The sequence below is a fragment of the Myodes glareolus genome, chromosome 6, assembly GCF_982192425.1.
Source record: "Myodes glareolus chromosome 6, mMyoGla1.1, whole genome shotgun sequence".
NCBI classification, from domain to species: Eukaryota; Metazoa; Chordata; class Mammalia; order Rodentia; family Cricetidae; genus Myodes; species Myodes glareolus.
In genome coordinates, this window is record NC_142031.1 from 49,321,772 (window position 1) to 49,339,840 (window position 18,069).

At 42.2% G+C, this 18,069-nt stretch overlaps 1 protein-coding gene across 2 annotated transcripts in view; it reads right to left on the bottom strand.

The window, feature by feature from the left end:
* The window catches only part of LOC125404141 (uncharacterized), a 28,409-nt gene extending 10,372 nt beyond the window's left edge, over window positions 1-18,037 (bottom strand). The window contains exons 1-3 of one of the 2 annotated variants that reach the window (XM_048439908.3): window positions 17,839-18,037; window positions 1,920-2,046; window positions 1,480-1,540 (exon numbers count right to left, since the gene is read on the bottom strand). In XM_048439908.3, the coding sequence (XP_048295865.1) occupies window positions 1,480-1,540; window positions 1,920-1,992 (134 nt within the window). In that variant the 5' untranslated portion in view covers window positions 1,993-2,046; window positions 17,839-18,037. Of the gene's footprint in view, window positions 1-1,479; window positions 1,541-1,919; window positions 2,047-13,695; window positions 13,841-17,838 lie in introns of those variants that run through there. The other variant, XM_048439907.3, reaches the window with a different exon arrangement.
* Window positions 18,038-18,069: the final 32 nt, after the last annotated feature.

The following is an 18,069-nucleotide window of genomic DNA, read 5'->3' on the forward strand; positions in this document are numbered from 1 at the left end:
TTGAAAGTTATTTTTTTTTTTTACGCGTTTGCTTGAATGCTTTCAGCAATTCTGAAGACAACGGTAACAAAAACAGTGGTAGTCACAGGCGGTTGTATTATATCATTTACATGTATAGCAAACACGTCTTTTGTTTTGTTTTGTTTTTTTCGAGACAGGGTTTCTCTGTGGCTTTGGTGCCTGTCCTGGAACTAGCTCTGTAGACCAGGTTGGCCTTGAACTCACAGAGATCCACCTACCTTTGCCTCCCGAGTGTTGGGATTAAAGGCGTGCGCCACCATCGCCTGGCTTAGCAAACATGTCTTATGTCACACTAAAATATATATTTCAATTCTTGATGCCATCTTGGTACCTGAAAAAGCCTGCTCTAAATAGGATTTCTAAAGGGCAAATTACTTAGATAAGAGGTGTGCATACATGTGTAAAGCAAAACAGCAGCACAGTGACTCCTGGAAGAAAAACAAAGGTAACTCAGCTCTATGAAACAGTGGCATACTTCAAGTCAAATTGTGAAGAAAACTTGCTGCAAAGGCCACTGGACACAGAATCCAAATGATACTGTACCCTTCATAGGGCTAAACTAATGAAAAATAAATAAAAGTGTATTTGTAAATCATTAACAACATATTCAGTTCTCAATACTGTACAATCTTGATGCACTGTACAAATGACCACAATCATGTTACATGAACTACTTGAAAGTCTAGTGCGGGAGAACTGTCAGAATACACTGTCAATCATGTTTTAAATAAACGCTGACTGGCCAGGCAGGAAGTATAGGCGGGTCAACCAGACAGGAAGTAGAAGCGGGGCAATGAGAACAGGAGTATTCTGGGAAGCAGGAAGCTCTTTCTGCACTCCTGCCCAGATCACTGAAGAAGCAGGATGTGACCTGCCCCGCTGAAAAAGGTACTGAGCCACATGGATAACATAGATAATAATAATGGGTTAATATAAGCTACAAGAGCTAATAAGAAGCCTGAGCTAAAGGGCCAATCAGTTTATAATCTTATGGAGACTTCTGTGTGATTCTTTGGGGCTAAACAGCTGTGGGAACCGGGAAGACAGAAACCCCAATAAGCAGGACCTCATGTTACAAAAGTCCACAAGGAGATTGTAATATTTAGTCTAAGCCTAAAAGGAGACCTGCTTTTTGTACCATATATATCGTATACAATATAAAAGGTTTGTGGATAAGTCAATATTTAAATGTTAATAATATTGCATGGTGCAAAGTTAATAGATATGAAGTATGATAAAAATCACTTCAGGCAATCATGATATTCCAATTATTTCCAGGAGTGGAATCCTTACAATGTTTTCAGAATGTTTAATGTTTAATGTGTCTCCAGTTTTGAAGAAAATTTCCAGAGAACAATTGAGTTTGAAACTAGATATACACATGTCTTTTACTACTTTACAAAATGTGCAAGCATACAACTCTTGAGGAACATGGCTGTCTCTTGAGGTCCATATTACCTTAGTTTTCTCCAGGAATTTCGATATATATTTTCAATGACATGATGCCCCAAACTGCTTCCTAAAACACAAACCAAGCGAAATCATTGTAAATTATGACATCATAGTAAAGATGTTAAGAGATTCTAGCAAAATTTACAATAAAAAGTGACCTATCTCCTGGGGGCTGGAGATATGGCTCAGTGGTTAAGAACACTGACTGCTCCTCCAGAGGACCTGGGTTCAATTCCCAGTACCCACATGGCAACTCACAACTGTCTGTAACTCCAGTTCCAGTGAACCCGACACCCATGGTAAGACACCAATGCACATAAAATAAACTTTTTTTTAAAAAGTAATCTATCTCACATATTCACTCAAAAGTTTCTTTACCACACTTAAACTCATGCAGAAACACTTTTTCTTTGATTGACGAATTAAAGGAATGATGACATACTTACCTATAGAGGCCAAGTTCCTCAAGGTTTCCTGCATCACATCTTTGTAGAGGTTCTTCTGGGATGGATTCAGCATAGCCCACTCCTCCAGGGAGAAGTTCACAGCCACATCCTCAAAGGTCACTGACTCCTAAAAAGAGCCCACGTACATTTCCACAAAGAAGTGTGAGTCTCAAAATACTGTAGAGCTAATCTTAACTAAGAAATTGTTAAGATTCAATGTTCTATGTGCATTAAGTTATATTGGTCATCACAATTACATCTCACACACACTAAGAAACTCCCACACAGCGATTCTGACGGTAGACTGGGGCTATCTGATAAAGCCACAACAGGACAGGCCCATCCTTGTTCCGATGGGTTGTGCTAACCTCTCTTTGGTCATTGGTTCGACAGCTACAATGAATTCTGACTACCTAATGCCCCAAACCCAGTCAACAACAGCTTCCCTGAGACTGCATGTTCTTAGTAATGCGGAAGAAGGCAATTCTATTTCTCCTGGTATCTGCAACTATTCAGTGGGACTCCTCCCACTTCCCAACTGTAAAGAATAAAGTAGCTTTCCCAACAGTCGATATCAATTACACACTACCTTTATCATACCTACTTTCTCTCAGAATTCTCGCTAATGTTTTTAAGCTCATCAGAAACAGCTTAGAACCCAATATATTGAGAAAACACAGGGATTAGAGAACCAGCATTCATCGCTAGTTCCTGATGAGAGACCCAGAGTGATGAGGGACCTCAAGCTCTTCGTGCAGTGCCTTCTTAGCCATGAAGCTCTGGATCCAGGAACTATAAGCCAAAGTAGTCTATCCTCCCCCAAGATTTCTTCTTAAGGAAGCTGGAGAGATGGCTCGGGGACCAGGAGCACTTGCTGTTCTTGTGAGGACCAAAATGCTGGCTAGTTTAGGTCAACTTGACACCAGTTAGAGTCATCTTGGAAGAAGTAACCTCAACTGAAAATTTGCCCCTAGGGTTGGGCATAGTGGTATACATGTCTAATCCCAGCACTTGAGAGGCAGGGGCAAGCATATCTCTGTGAGTTTGAAGCCAGCCTGGTCTACATAGTGAGTTCCAGGACAGTCGTGTTACATAGTGAGACCCTGTCTCAAAAATAATGATGATGGTGATAATAATAATAATAATATAATACCGCCATCAGATTGATTTGTGGACCAACCTGCAATATATTTTCTTGACTAATAATTGATGTGGAAGGGTCCAGCTCACTGTGGATGGTACCACCCCTGGGCAGTTAATCCTGGATGCTATAAAAATAACCAGCAGAATAAGCCACGGGGACCAAGATGCCTCCATGGCCTCTGCATCAATTCCTGTTTCTAGGTTCCTGTTTATTAAAGTTTCTGCCCTAACTTCCCTCAGTGACGGGACTGCAGAACTGTGAAATAATACCGCCCGCCCAAGTTGCTTTTGATTATAGTATTTTACCTAGCCACATCACACGACTCACAAACCACCTGTAACTCCAGAGGACCTAACGCCCTCTTCTGGCTTCTCTTGGTGGGACACACACACAAATAAGTAACAAAAAATAAATCCTGAAAAACAAAACATTTCTTAGGAATTTTGTCACAGCAATTAGACACAAAACTTAAGACAGGGCTGATTATGGGCAGTTTGTTGTACTAATACATTAACGTTACCATTTTTATTGGAGAATGTCAGTAGGCAATGAAACAAGAAGGATGTCACATGTTCTAGAAGCAGCTCTAACTAGCCACCATGTCACCTATCACAGACATGCACAAAATTCTTTTCTTTCTATAACAAACTTTCAAGAAGTGTGATGGTTAATGTTAATTGTCACTTTATAAACTTTAAAATCATATAGGACACAAGCCCCTGGCACACCTATGATTTTCTAGATTACATTGCCTGATGTGGGAACAAACATCTTAAGTGTTGGTAGTAGCATTCCCTAGGCAGGGGGAACCTGAACTGTATAAAATGAAGAAAGGAGCTAAGTACCAATATTCACTCATTCATTTATTCATTCATTCATTCATCAAGTTCTTCTTCCCATCTGTGGGTCATCTGGGCAGTTGATTCAAGCTCCTGACATCCTGACCTCCTTGCCATGTAACTCAGTCAATTCCTCCAGTTACTTTTACCAGGCTATTTTATCACAGCAACCAGGAGAGACAAGAAAACTGGTACCCTATACTGGGGCTATTCACATGATAAACATGACCATCTTGGGCAATGTTTGTGGATGTTTGAAAATCAACGATGCTGAGAGCAACTGTAGTTGATAAAAATATCGGTGTCACTAGAGGAAAACATATTGGGGCGCAGTGGAACAACAGGAAAGATGGTGTAAGGGCAAAAGCAGAGGCTCCAGGCTGAGGCGGCAGTGAAACTGGGCACTGGCATCCACATGGTGGCATCCACATGGTATGAGTTTTGAAGGAATGAAGGATGTAAGACAGGGAGGTCATACAGAATAGTTGAGGTCTGGGACCACATAGGAAAATCAAAGTCCCGCAAAGTGGGACTTAGAAGTCACTGTGTGGAGCTCTGAAGGTGAAGTCAAAGTGACATTGGAGACCACCGGATACCGAAATGTCAGGACCTCGACCCCAGCTGCCTGCCAAGGACAGCTACAGGCACAGAGAGAAGCCAGTCAGAAACACAGGCTACACATGCTGCAGGTGGCAGCTCTGGAGTGGTGGGGGCTACCTAACCTTTGGAATGTTGACGATTTCATCAGATTTAGCTGTCAGGCACAGGGATGTAGGATTTGCATCTTACTTTGGTCCAATCACAACTTGACCCAATTCTTCCATTTTACAATAGGACTGTTCCCTCTGCATCATTACAATTTGGAATTATGCGGAGCTGCAGAGATTGCTCAGCAGTTAAGAGCACTGACTGCTCTTTCAGGGGACCCAATCCAATTCTCAGCAGCTCACAACTGTAACTTCAAGTTCCAGAGGGATATGATACCTTCACACAGACATACATGCAGGTAAAACATTGCTGCACACAAAAGAAAAACAAATTAGTAAATAAATAAATGTATATATTAGATGTATGTAACTTGTTTTCCATTTTATAGGAGCTCACAGTTAAGATACTTTGGAATCTCAAATTATATAAATATGCTTAATGACTATGGGCAGTTTTGATGTTGGGATAAACACATATCTCATTATAACATGGTCAGCAGTCTGTGGAGATAAAGAGTGGAAGGTTATGGCTTAAAAGTGACGATAAGTCTGGGTGTCAAGTTGACAAGGGCTGGGTTGATATTAATTATCAATTTGACAGACTATAGAATTGCCCAAGACCCAGGCTCCCATGAGGGGTATCTAGACCGAGGTTAGCCTTTGAGGATGTTTCTGAGAGGTTATGTTGATTACATTAATTGATGTAGGCACATCCACCTTGATGGTGGGTAGGATCATTCCCTAGGTAGAGGATTCTGGGCCATGTAAAGTGAAGATAGTGACCTGAGAATCAGTATTTACCCATCATTTTCTGTTTTCTGACTGGACGACAGGCACGTCTACTTCACCTGCTTGATGCCCTGATTTCCCCACCACAGCAGACTGTACTGTAATCTGTGAACCAGAATGAGCCCTTCCCCCTTAGCTTGCCTGTCAGATTCTTATTTAATCACAGCTATAGGAAAAATAACTAATGAATATGATACATCTATTTTATCAAAGTAGTTGAAATCAATGTCCAACAGTTATTTATTATTTAAGTAAGGAAATAAAAGTTTGTCTAAAATAAACAAAAGACTGAAACTACAATGATCATGGCACTAAGCTATGGACACAAATGAACTGTATGAAGAAAATCAGTCTTTACCCAGCAATCTTGAAACAGAAGAACTGATTATTGAGTACAGATGGCAGACCAGATAAAAGATCACAGCATCCGTACACATAAAGCAAAGACAAACTGGCACCAGCTTGGGAACATACACTATATTTCCCTCTACTCCATGGACAATGATCAAATATTTAGTCTTCAAAGTCACAGTCAGCCTGACTAAAATAATGGGCAACAATAATTCCAGAGGGCTGGAGAGATGGCTTAGAGGTTAAGAGCACTGGTTGCTCTTCCAGAGATCCTGAGTTCAATTCCAAACAACTACATGGTGGCTCACAATCATCTACAATGAGATCTGATGCCCTCTTCAGGTGTGCAGGCATACATGCAGGCAGAACACTATATACATAATAAATAAATACATCTTTAAAAAATAATAATCCCAGCACTTGGGAAACTAAAGCAGGAGATTTAGGGTTCATGGGTAGTCTGGGTTATATATGCCACAAACAAGCCTGAAAAAAAATTGCTGGGACCCCACCCCCCCCCAAAAAAACAACCCAAACGACAAAAAACAAAACAAAACAAAAAAACCAACAAATAACAACATAGTAGGTCGGCAAAATGGGTGAGTCAGTGGGTAAAGGTGCCTTCAACAAATCTGACAACCTGAGTTGGACCCCAGAACGAACCCGCACGCAAGAAGTAAGGAACTGAAGCTGTTTTCTGACTTCCCCAAGTGACAGCACATAACACACAACATTTAGTAAAAAAAAAAAAAAAAAAAAAAAAAAAAAAAAAAAACAACTAAAATACATGAAACAACAACAAAAAACCCAAGTGACAAAAGTCTGTCTGAGCTCAGAAACGAACAAAGCCTTGTAGTTGAACCATTGTAGTTGCATTTGTCCCATTACGTCATACATGGGAACTGAGTGCTAACTCCTGTTTAATAGGTCACTTTGTTTTTCCCTATGTCTTATGAGGCTGAAGAAAAACAAGAAAAAGAACCTAGCAGGGAGAAGAGAAATGGACACAAATGTTAAACATATTTTAAAACAGATACAAGTGGGGGATGTATATATTTTCTTGGTGTTTTAAATTACATATATGTATGTATTATGCAATGTCTGGCAGAGATCAGAGAGGCAGAGAGAGGGAGGAGGGTGAGGCGAGGGACCTCCAGTACCATGACACACCTGTGGAGCTGAAAGAATGACTTCTGGGAGTTAGTTCTCTCCTTCCACCATTAGGTCTGAGGGATGTAATTAAGGTGGTCAAGCTTGGTGGCAAATACCTTTACTCTCCAAGTCAACTCATAGGCACTGGGGTGTGTTTTTAGTAGGATGTGGAATAGAAATGTAAGATGCTTTGAGTGAGAAAGAATTTTAAATTGTGAATGTTGTATTGGGTTGTTGTATATTTATATATATTGTAATATAGTTATTTATATTTATATGTACGTGTGTGTGTGTGTGTGTGTGTGTGTGTGTGTGTATGTGTATAATGAGAAAGTCGAGAAATTATTGGGGCCTGGGAGAGAATTGGGGCCTGGGAGAGAAAGTATGAGGAAAATAACTAGGCCATTCAAGGTCTAGTCTGCCATTTCTGTTTTCGGGGTCAGGAAAAACCAGGCAGCAATGACAAAGCCAAAATTGCTTACAGGAACATTACATGTTTTCTTTAAGACACCTTATCAAAGAGAATAAATTGGGCTAAGTAGGGTCAAAGCCGGTAACGCCTTCTCATTGCCAATTTAAACAAACCCCCTCATAAGTCCCTCCTCTTCTTTACAACTTTGTTTACAAAATAAAATTCTTTATACTCTTAACCTTGTTCTAAACTATACTCTCTGAGGAATGTTTAAGAAATGGTGGAGGGGGGCATGGAGAGGTGGCTAAGAGGTTAAGGAGACTGGCTACCCTCCCAGAGGAAGGGTGTGATCCCCACTACTCCCACAGTGGCTAACAACTGTCTAACTCCAGTTCTAGGGGAGTCAAAGCCCTTTTCTGGACTCTGTGGACACAAGTGGTATACATACATATATGCCAGAGATGCACTCATAGATACAACATTAAATTTAATTTTTTTAAAAAAGTTGGTGAATGCTGTATATCTTAATAATACTTGGAAATATAACTTGAAAGCTACCAAAATTTCATATATATATATATATATGAAATTTTGGTAGCTTTATATATATATTTATATATATGTATATATATGTATATGTATATATATATATATATATATATAGAGAGAGAGAGAGAGAGAGAGAGAGAGAGAGAGAGAGAAAGGGAGGGCACTTACCTGAGACTCGCCCTTGAGAAGCCCATGTCCAGTCTCATCCCCTGAACATCTCTCTAATAATCTGTGCTATTATCTAAGTTTTAAAATGTCTCCAATTTGCCTTTATATTGGTTTGCTCCAAAATATATCTAATAGATTGACATTTAATTGCCTTTTCAGAAGATATAGCCACAAGAAACCAGTAGCCTCCAGCAGATAGCTAAGCTTACTCTATGTAAGCTTTAAAAAAAAAGGATTATGTTTTACTAAAAAGTAAAAGTAGCCCTGCTTCCACTTTTCTGATAAATTCGATTTTTTAAGATTTATTTATGTATGAGTCCTCTCTCTGCATGTACACCTTTATTCCAGAAGAGGGCATCAGATCCCATTATAGATGGCTGTGTGCCTCTATGTGGTTGTTGGGAATTGATCTCAGGACCTCTAGAAGAGCAGCCAGTGCTCTTAACTGTTGAGCCATCTCTCCAGCCCTTTCAGAAAAACTCTACCATATAATTGCACCGTTAGCATATGACCACTTGCATGCGTGTTCTCTCTCCTCCATGAGACAAACAAAACCAGAAGTTTTTTTTTTCAAGTTTCTTGCCACTGCCAGTGTAGAAGTATAAAAATAAAAATGTCATTTGAGAACCTATGTGTTACTGCCTCCTTGGAGAGCAGGGGGAGAGTCCGTGTTTTCAAGATTTAAGCTTTACAATACAGGTTATCACCACTGCTCTTGGCTACCCACCAGAACTTGAGAGTAAGACCCTATTGCTGAAGACACCTCATACTTGAGCCACAAGAAATAGAGAAATCAACTTGGTACTCATATGCCAAAGGTGCTGTGTAGGTTGCTGGGGAAAGGTCTTACCCAGCAGTGAGCTCTCTGATATAATGACTTGCTTGGCAAGACGTGCTCACTGGTGCAAGGGTGGCACCAATGTCATAGTACCAACCAACCACTTTCTGATTGAATTCACAGCCTGCTCTACAAGATGGAACCCATGGCTGGTAGGTACTATACACTCTACCCAAAAATCACAGCTGGCTAGGTCCTGGGCCTTAGGGGAGAATGTAATGCTATTTAACTCTGCTAAATGGACAGAATGTCAAACTGCTTTCCAAATACTTACGGTTATAGCAAGAATTAGTGCAGCTTTCAATGTTCATCAAAGAAGCCTGCATCTCACTGAAGTTAACACAGAGACCCACAATTCCTCAAAATGCAGAGACAGTGACTGTGGAAAGCTGAGCTCTAAATGAGACATCTACATCACACCTTGTTCCCCACAAACCTCAGTACGGGAGAGGGGGAAACACTGTAGGAGTCAAAGGTCAGGGAGGACTACTGGGAATCATTTTTTCCAGACATGACAAGGCTGTTGCTCCCATGAACTCAGAGCAGCTGTGGTTCCTTGCTTGCATAAGAACAGCACAAGATTAAACTAATCAAAATTTCAGAATAAATGGGGAGGGGCTAACAGAGGTGCTATTGGCAGTTAACAGCTGATGGAGGAGAGAGAGTCAGTTTTCTTTCTTTTTTTTTAATATTTATTTATTTATTTATTATGTGTACAATATTCTGTCTGTGTATATGCCTGCAGGCCAGAAGAGGGCACCAGAGCCTGTTACAGATGGTTGTGAGCCACCATGTGGTCACTGGGAATTGAACTCAGGACCTTTTGAAGAGCAGGCAATGCTCTTAACCTCTGAGCCATCTCTCCAGCCCCGAGAGTCAGTTTTCTTAAGAGATGTTGTTCCTGCTAGGTTGTTGGTGCTCTGGTGGATGGCCTCACACCCCCAAACATACTGGAAACACTAATTAAACACAGTGGATTAAAGAGGACATGAAGCTGGGAGACAGGTATAGTGCAGTAGGTCCGGAAGGAGACTGGGAGGGGAAATCATGGGATGGACATAATCCAAATACACTGAATACATGTGATACACTTTCAAAGACATTAAGTATTTAAATTTTCTATGTTGCTGACATTTAAAGTCATATCTATAAAAGCACAGATTTTGGAAGCAACATTTAATGATAGGAAAAGATATTCAGGGGCTTAAGAATTAGCTGAGTTGTTAAGAGTCCTTCATGTTCTTCAGAGGACTCTAGTCTGGTTCCCAAAACCCAAGTTAGGCAGCTCAGCTCACAACCACCTGTAACTTCAGCGCTGGAGAATCTGACGCCCCCTTCTGGCCATCTTGAGTATCTAGACATGCTTAGTAGACACACACACACACACACACACACACACACACACTAAATAGATAAAAATAAAACAAAAAAATAGCAGTTTAGGGCTGGAGAGATGGCTCAGAGGTTAAGAGCACTGTCTGCTCTTCCAGAGGTCCTGAGTTCAATTCCCAGCAACCACATGGTGGCTCACAACCATCTGTAATGAGGTCTGGTGCCCTCTTCTGGCCTTCAGGCATACATGCAGACAGAATATTGTATACCTAATAAATAAATAAATATTGAAAAAAAATAGCAGTTTAGTTTATGACTGACAAAAGACAAATCTAAATAAATGCTATAACATTTTATATTTAAGTCTGTGAATGGCTATATGAGTTTCAATCCTGTCTACACATGCTTACATTTTTATACTGCATGTATGAAAACAAATTGGCTCATAATAAGTGTTCACATAAATTAAGACAGAGGCTAGAGTGATGGCTTAGCAGTTAAGAACACAGGATGCGCTTTCACAGGACCCAGGTTCGATTCCCAGCACCCACACGGCAGCTTACACCTCCCTATAATTCCTGTTCCAGGGGATTCGACATCCTCACACAGATAAACAGGCTAGCAAAGCACCAATGCATATAAAACACAAATAAAGAAATTATAACAAATGAAATTAAGGGAGTTCAATTAGTCCAAATATTTCCTAGTTCATAGTGTGACTAAAAAATTTCAAACTCAACATCCTGACTCTGGTAATCATGACAGACAAAAGTTGGCCAACAGTCCCAATATGCCAATTAGAGACACAGTAACGAGAGTCAAAGAACAACAGTTCTATAAATCAATCTGGCTCTGTCAGGGAGAACAAATCAACGGGTTTGATGATTCCAGATCTGGCATCTGGCTTGTACTTCTATTTTTTAAAAAAATTGTAATAACTAAAAAAGAGAAAGGTTTAAGACGGAAGGCAAGTTGTACACAGAGACAGTCCTGGCCAGGGTGGTTGTCGGTCTGCTCTGTTCTCTAGCCGATCATTGTCTCAGGTCTTATTCTGGAAGGTGGCCAGAAGGGTCCCATGAGGTTCTCTGGAGCAGACAAGAGAAGCAAGAGCATGGCCTGAGTTCTAAAGAGATGAGTATGGACCTGCCTGGGAGAGGCGATCTCACTGCTTTCAAAGCAGGAGCCAGGCTACAGAGTCTCTGATTACCGGGCAGGAGAGGCAGGGGAGTCTGTGGGCCAGTGAACGGGGGGGGGGGGGGGGGGGGGGGGGAGCAGGATGTATGGCCGCTAGTACCCACTTTGATGTAAGCTTACTTCTCCGGGTGAGAAAATCTGTGAAGTTTGTTAGCTAGTGACTTGGACATTGTCTTAGTAAGGTGGATGGATGTTAGTATCTGTGAGAGGGGAAGGCTGCTGGAGACAGTGCTTCCTAAGCAATAGCTGCATCCTAACATTACCTTCTTTCAGCAGCCAAGATGAGTGGGGTGGGTGGGCCGGAGTCCAGGCTCTCTGGCACTCTTCGGCCCCAGTCTCCACCCCGCCTAGGTGACTAATGAATGTATGCTCTAGGTGGGCGCCAGAAGCTGGTAAATGGTCTAGACAAAGCAGCCAGCATGTGTAAAGAAAGTTGAGAGCTCTAATTAGAACTGTGCCACCTTCGACCACCACACCAGGCTCTAGAGCCTTCTGTGAACATCTGATGCACTTGCTCACTTCTGTTCTCCTTTAGAGTTAGAAAAGCCCTGTTTACGGAAACCATGGGGAACTCTGCAGACCTAACACATAGGGCTTTCTCCTAATGCAATATTGTATTCACATACTGTAAGGCCTACCTCTACCAGGACTCTGCCTTGTAAAATGATGTGTAGACACGAGGACAGTGGCTCAGAAGGTAAAGGCAGGGGCCTGGTGATATGAGCTCAATCCTGGGAACCCACGTAAAGGAAAGAAAGTATCTCATGAAGTTGTTTTCTGACCTCCAAAATGCAAGTCGTAACATGCAGGAAAACACACACACACACACACACACACACCCTATGCATTATTATTGTGCAAACAATAGTGATACATAAATACAATTTAAAACCAAAAAGCAATATCTAGAAACACCTGAAGGCACTAGCAATTATGACAGAGTCCAGTTCCAGTCATCCATGTATGTGGATCTCCCTTTCCAACGAGTTTGGGAATGTCAGAAGAAGGCACAAATTCAGGGTTTGTTGCTAGTACTATGATCCCCTGACTTATGGGTACAGGTTATGGAACTTAGAGGAAGCGTCCCTTGAATCTGTGAGACTTACAGGAGAAGCAGGTGTCACCGAGGAGAGACAGCGAGGAAGACACAGCAGACTGCTCAGTGACACTCTATACCATAAGGACTATCTGCTTTCCGACAGTGTCAAGCCAAGCATGACTCCATTTTATTAAGCAACAACCCCGACCAAAGTGACTCCAATCTGAAGTTATAAGAACTCCTCCCCCAAAAGGAAGGCAGCACAGTAAACAACCAGGATCTGCCAGAACACCAGGAGGGATAAACTGACAACATCAACGATGACACTTGAAAATATACCAAATCATATTAGACACAGCACACAAATCTACTTATCAGCCAAACCCTCATGAAACCCTCTCACCCGGGACCACAAAAGTTACATCCCAAGACAAAGTACGGCAGGCAACCGTCAGGAGCCTTACCGCCCTTGGACTCCAATTCCAGTGCGGTTCCTCCTGTCCAGGTCACTCAATCAACTTAAATTGACTTACTCATGCCCACTGCATATACATTTGACATCTGTGCCGGCGCTGCTAGGACATCACCTTTGATCCCCTATAGACTTTTCTTTGCATCTGTCTCTGCTCCAAAGCCTCCTACTTCAGAACAGACTCTCAACTCCACCACTCCAATTCCTAGCCATTCTGTGACCTGCACATTTGTGTATTTTTATGTGAAATGTTCATGTTATCTGCCAGTTAATGTCAGTAATTAGACTGTTATATAAGAACCCGTGATTGCCAATGGCTGGTTACCAAGCAAAATCGGGCATACTCGGCTAATTGTTAACAACGAAACAGACATAATTTGTGAAATTATTTTTTTCATCCAATAAATTCTGGCACTGGAAACACATCAACTTGTCCCTCAGGATCCAAGGTCACCACACCCTGCCCCCCCCCAACACACACACTCACACGCACGAACCCCAGAGTCCCGAGTGTCACCGCGACACTGCTGCCACCGCCCAGGCTGCGGAGTCGCGAGGCTGTGGGTGTTCAGATGCCTACAGAGGCTGCAGCACCGAGCGCTCAGCGAGGGACAGGACCGCGACTCTGTCTGCTGACCCAGCTCCACCCAGCGGGACCCGGGCAGCGCGGCCCAGCGGAGCCCGATGAGTCGCAGACGCAGACTCAGCTGCCCGGGGAGGCCGCGTCCCCACTGTTGCCTTCGCTTGCAACAACCTCCTCCCCACACTCGGGACGCCCGGCCACACGCACCATTTTCGGTCACTGGGGTGTCCTCGTGTTGTCCAGCGGCTCCTGTACTCCGGGGATGAGACGCAGACACTGGGGGCAGAACCTGCGGGTCTCTCTCCAGAGAAGACACAAACGCCTAAAATGGCTGGACGGGAAGTGGCATCCCCGTTGCTGTACCCGCCCTCTCCCAACATCTGAAAGCTTCATTGGATGGTTTATGCAGCCAAGCAACTTTTCTTATTGGCCAGTGAGTCACATGCCTGTCTCCTAATGCTTAAATGACAGAGAAAACATCCTCTAGCGTGTACTGTGGCGCCAAATCTCAAATCCCAGCGTAAGCTTTCCTGGGGTACCATTCGGCTGTGAGATTCCCAAACTCTCCTTCTAGCTTTACATGTGAAAGGGGTGAAACGCTGTATTTTACATGGAATTAAAAATAGGAAGAAGCCGATTCTTTAACAAGGCAAAGATATCAGCTAAATTCTATTTGCATGTGTGAAAAATGCCATAACAAAGAATAAATCCGATGTGAGTTATTCCTATTTGGCTCAGCCTCTAGCGTTCCCTTTCCTTTTGAGGTCGATGTTAGTCTCCAGTGCCTGGCAGTCTACACGTTCTGCTTACCCCTTTGAAAGTCTCTCTTGCACCCACCCACCTCACATAGTCATTTCTATAGCCAAACATTTCGGGAATGGAGTGACACAGAGTCATTAGAAACGTATCAGGGATTCTTCAGGAATTGTAAGGGTTAGACAGGTCCCAACGAAGTTGCACGACACTAACCACATAAACCTGGAAAATACCACAGGTGACTTCCAGGACAATCATTCCTGCTCCCAGGACCACCAGCCTGACTGCAGGGAACTAAGCTCACAAAGAACGAGTAGAAGTTAGAAAGGAAGGCTTGGTGAGAGGAGAAGATTAAATTTGAAAGGCTGCTCTGGTGGTGCTCTTTGTAGCAGGTTAGGGACAAGCAATGAGCAGGCACGAGATTCTGCGTGCAACAGCTGAAGCGTTCAGGCTGAGAGCAAGGTCCGGAGAGCCGGCAGACAGAGGTATTTTAAGTGACCTTTTAGAAAGACGGGAGCAGAGAAAGGAAAGCTGAGAGACTTGAGGCTGCAATCAGCAAGCTGACTAAATGACATCTTTAGTTTTTAAGAATTTAATTATATATATTGCTTGTCTGTGTACCTGCCACACGTATGAGGTGCCCATAGAGGCCAGAAGAGGGCACTGTATCCCCGGAGATGGAGTTACAAGCCGACAGAATTTGGATTCTTTGCAAAAACAGTACTGCGCTCTAAACTACCATAGAGACAGTTCTCCAGCTCCCTACTTTTATACTTCAGAACCCATCCCGCCCTCTCGCCTTCGCATTTATAAGAGTCTTATTTAATATCTACTGTCAAATTAGCAGGCCAGTTTTGTCCTGCTCGGTCTTCTCTTTTTCCTCTTTCCCCTCTACTCCTGGTCTCTATTCTATCCGTATTATTTTCCTTTCCAGAGACTTGCCCAAAGAACACAGGCTGGCCTGGTTTTCACGATTTCTGGTCTCAGTCTTCTAACGCCTGGGTCTGCGCTAGGTTATCCGATTATATTTCTTTACTTATCCCTCTACAAAGTTACCTCCTCTTCACTCTCATGTCCCTACTGTCTCCTTGTGTTTACCTTTTCCTTGTCTACTGTTTGTCATCAACAAAGGAATAATCACCACCTTTATTTATATTTATTTTCCTTTCTACTCATTCCTAATGTAACGACTGATACACTTGGGCAAAGACAAGTCACAATATTCCTCCTTATCCTAGAATGATTGGCATTTGAAGGATGATAAATTTGGTCTTTTTTTTTTTTTTACTAGATATTCTTTTATTTTAAATGGGGCCTACCCATGGATAGTGAGTATTTTTGCAGAAACTTTTCCATTTAGCCTGGTGACCAAAACGTTATAGAGCAGAGTCAAACAAAACTTCAGCCCTGCTATATCCTGAAAATTGCATAGAGTTCTATTTGAAAAAAAGCAATGTGATTATTAAACACACACATAAACACACATACACACACACACACACACACACAACCAATGATTTAACTCAAAATAAAAAAAATATCTTAACATAACACAATTCCACCAAAAATACTAATCCCATTGTAAAGGTCTCCAAATCAAGTAAATCAGATGAAATCTTAGAGAATGAAATCAAAGTAATGATTTCACACACACACACACACAGAGAGAGAGAGAGAGAGAGAGAGAGAGACCACAAATGCCTTATAAATTCCAACAGAACATAAACACAAGTTAAGGAAAAGACAGATAAAGGAGAAATCTTGTGGCCTTCGGGCTCACTCACTGACAACGTATAAAGAGGTCTCTCATCACTGGCATTGTGATTTCACCAACAACTTTATGGCTTTTGGCTCTAATGCCCCCACACCACTGGACTCCTAAGAATTTCACTGAGACAGAGGCCTGCAGTTACCCATGGCAAGACACAGCCAATGAGTAGTCAGTTAAAGAATGTTAAGTGATGGATCTAATCCTGGAGTCCATGGAGCAGGGACAGCAATACTCCAGAGAAGTGAATTGCTTTAGTACTGGAAATCAGATTACTATAGTTACAGAAATTGTTCCAATTTAACCAGAATTGAGGTTCTTTACAAAACACCATGGCCCTGGCTAATATCTTGGGCCCATTTTTTGCTAAGAAACACAAACTGACCTCTGGAGTCAGTACTACATACAGGTAGTGTGACGTTTCAATAGAATTGTGAGACACCAGCGTGTCTGCAAAGGTGGAATGCCAGTTGTAGGTGTGAAAACAGAGCATATTTCAGGTAACAAAAAAACTATACGTATGTGAAAAGTTCACTTTTGGTTTCCTATGTTTAATACATGTATATTAAACCCCCACAGGCTCACATATTTGAAGGCTTAGTCTCCAGAAAGTGGTACTATTCGAAGGGATTCGAAGAATTAAGAGGCCTGGGCTTGTTTGAGGAAGGGTGGGCTTTCAGGTTTCAAAAGCCCATGCCAAGCCCAGAGTCTCTGTCTCTGTCTCTCTCTCTCTCTCTTTGTCTCTGCCTTTGGATCAGGATATAAAACCCTCAGTTACTCTTCCAGCTTCGCGCCTGTCTGCATGCCACCAGGCTCTCTGCCGTGTTGACAATGGAGTGACCCCTGAAACTGTAAGCAAGCCAACAATTAAGGGCTCTTTTTATAAGAACTGCGTTGGTCATGGTGTCTCTTTACAGCAATAGAAGAGTGATTAAGACATACATTACACTAACATCCTACCTCTGGAGTCATTCCCACATCAAATCACTCATCTCGTTACTAGATGCTGATGTGCTGTGGAATATTAACTAGGCTACACTTGTTTACCTGTGTAAAGTGTGTCACTTTTGTTTATGCTGCATTTGTTGAATTATGTAAAGATGTGTTGCATTTGTTTCACCTTGCCTAAGGCACTTGTTTGGTTTAAGAAAGAGCTAAATAGCCAATAGAAGGAAGGATAGACAGGGTTAACAGAAAGAGAGAATAAGGAGGAGAAAGCTAGCCTCGGGAGAAGAATGAAAGGAAGAAGGAGAAAATGAGGGAGAGCCAGACAGACAGACATAAGGAGGCAGTGAAAATAAGGTATACAGAAATAAGAAAGGTAATAAGCCCTGAGGCAAATGGTAAATAGAGAGAAAACGGTTAAATTAAAAGAGCTAGCCAGAAACGTGCCTAAACTAGGTAAAGCATTCAAAACCAATAACAAGAATTTGGGGGCTGGTTGGTGGTCCAAAAGAAGACGCCTGGCCCACTGATACCCATCACTTTCAACTTTATCCACTATCCTCAAGCCAAGGTTCGTCCTCTTCATTGTACTTTCCTTCCATCGATGAGCAAAGCCTTGATTATCGGATGTCTATCTTCATGTCCCATTGTTAAAAAAACAACCCACTGGACTGGTGGGGATGGCCCACGCCTTTAATCCCACCATTCAGGAGGCAGAGGTGGGTGGATCTCTGTGAGACAGGGGCCTTCATGTTTCATACAACACAAACTAAATAAACTACTAAACATGGCCTGATCTGTAAAATATATGTATCTTGCTTAGGAGTAAAAAGAAAAAGTTATCATTTCCTATTCTAAAAGCAATCTTAAAATAGTTCAACCTTAAAAGGGCACTGTATCCAGCAGGCTTCTCTAGAGAAATGGAATTAAGTCGGCTTCAAAGTAGTGACAAAGGCAGAATGACCAGGGAGTTGATAACGTGGTTATTCCTAGGTCTTAAGGCTGGAGCCATAGCACTCAGTGTTGGTGGTTGGGTGAGTGGATGGAGGGTCTGTGGGTGGGTAGGTGGGGGGTAAGTGGGTGGGTGGATGGGCTTCAGCAGTCCCAGTCTG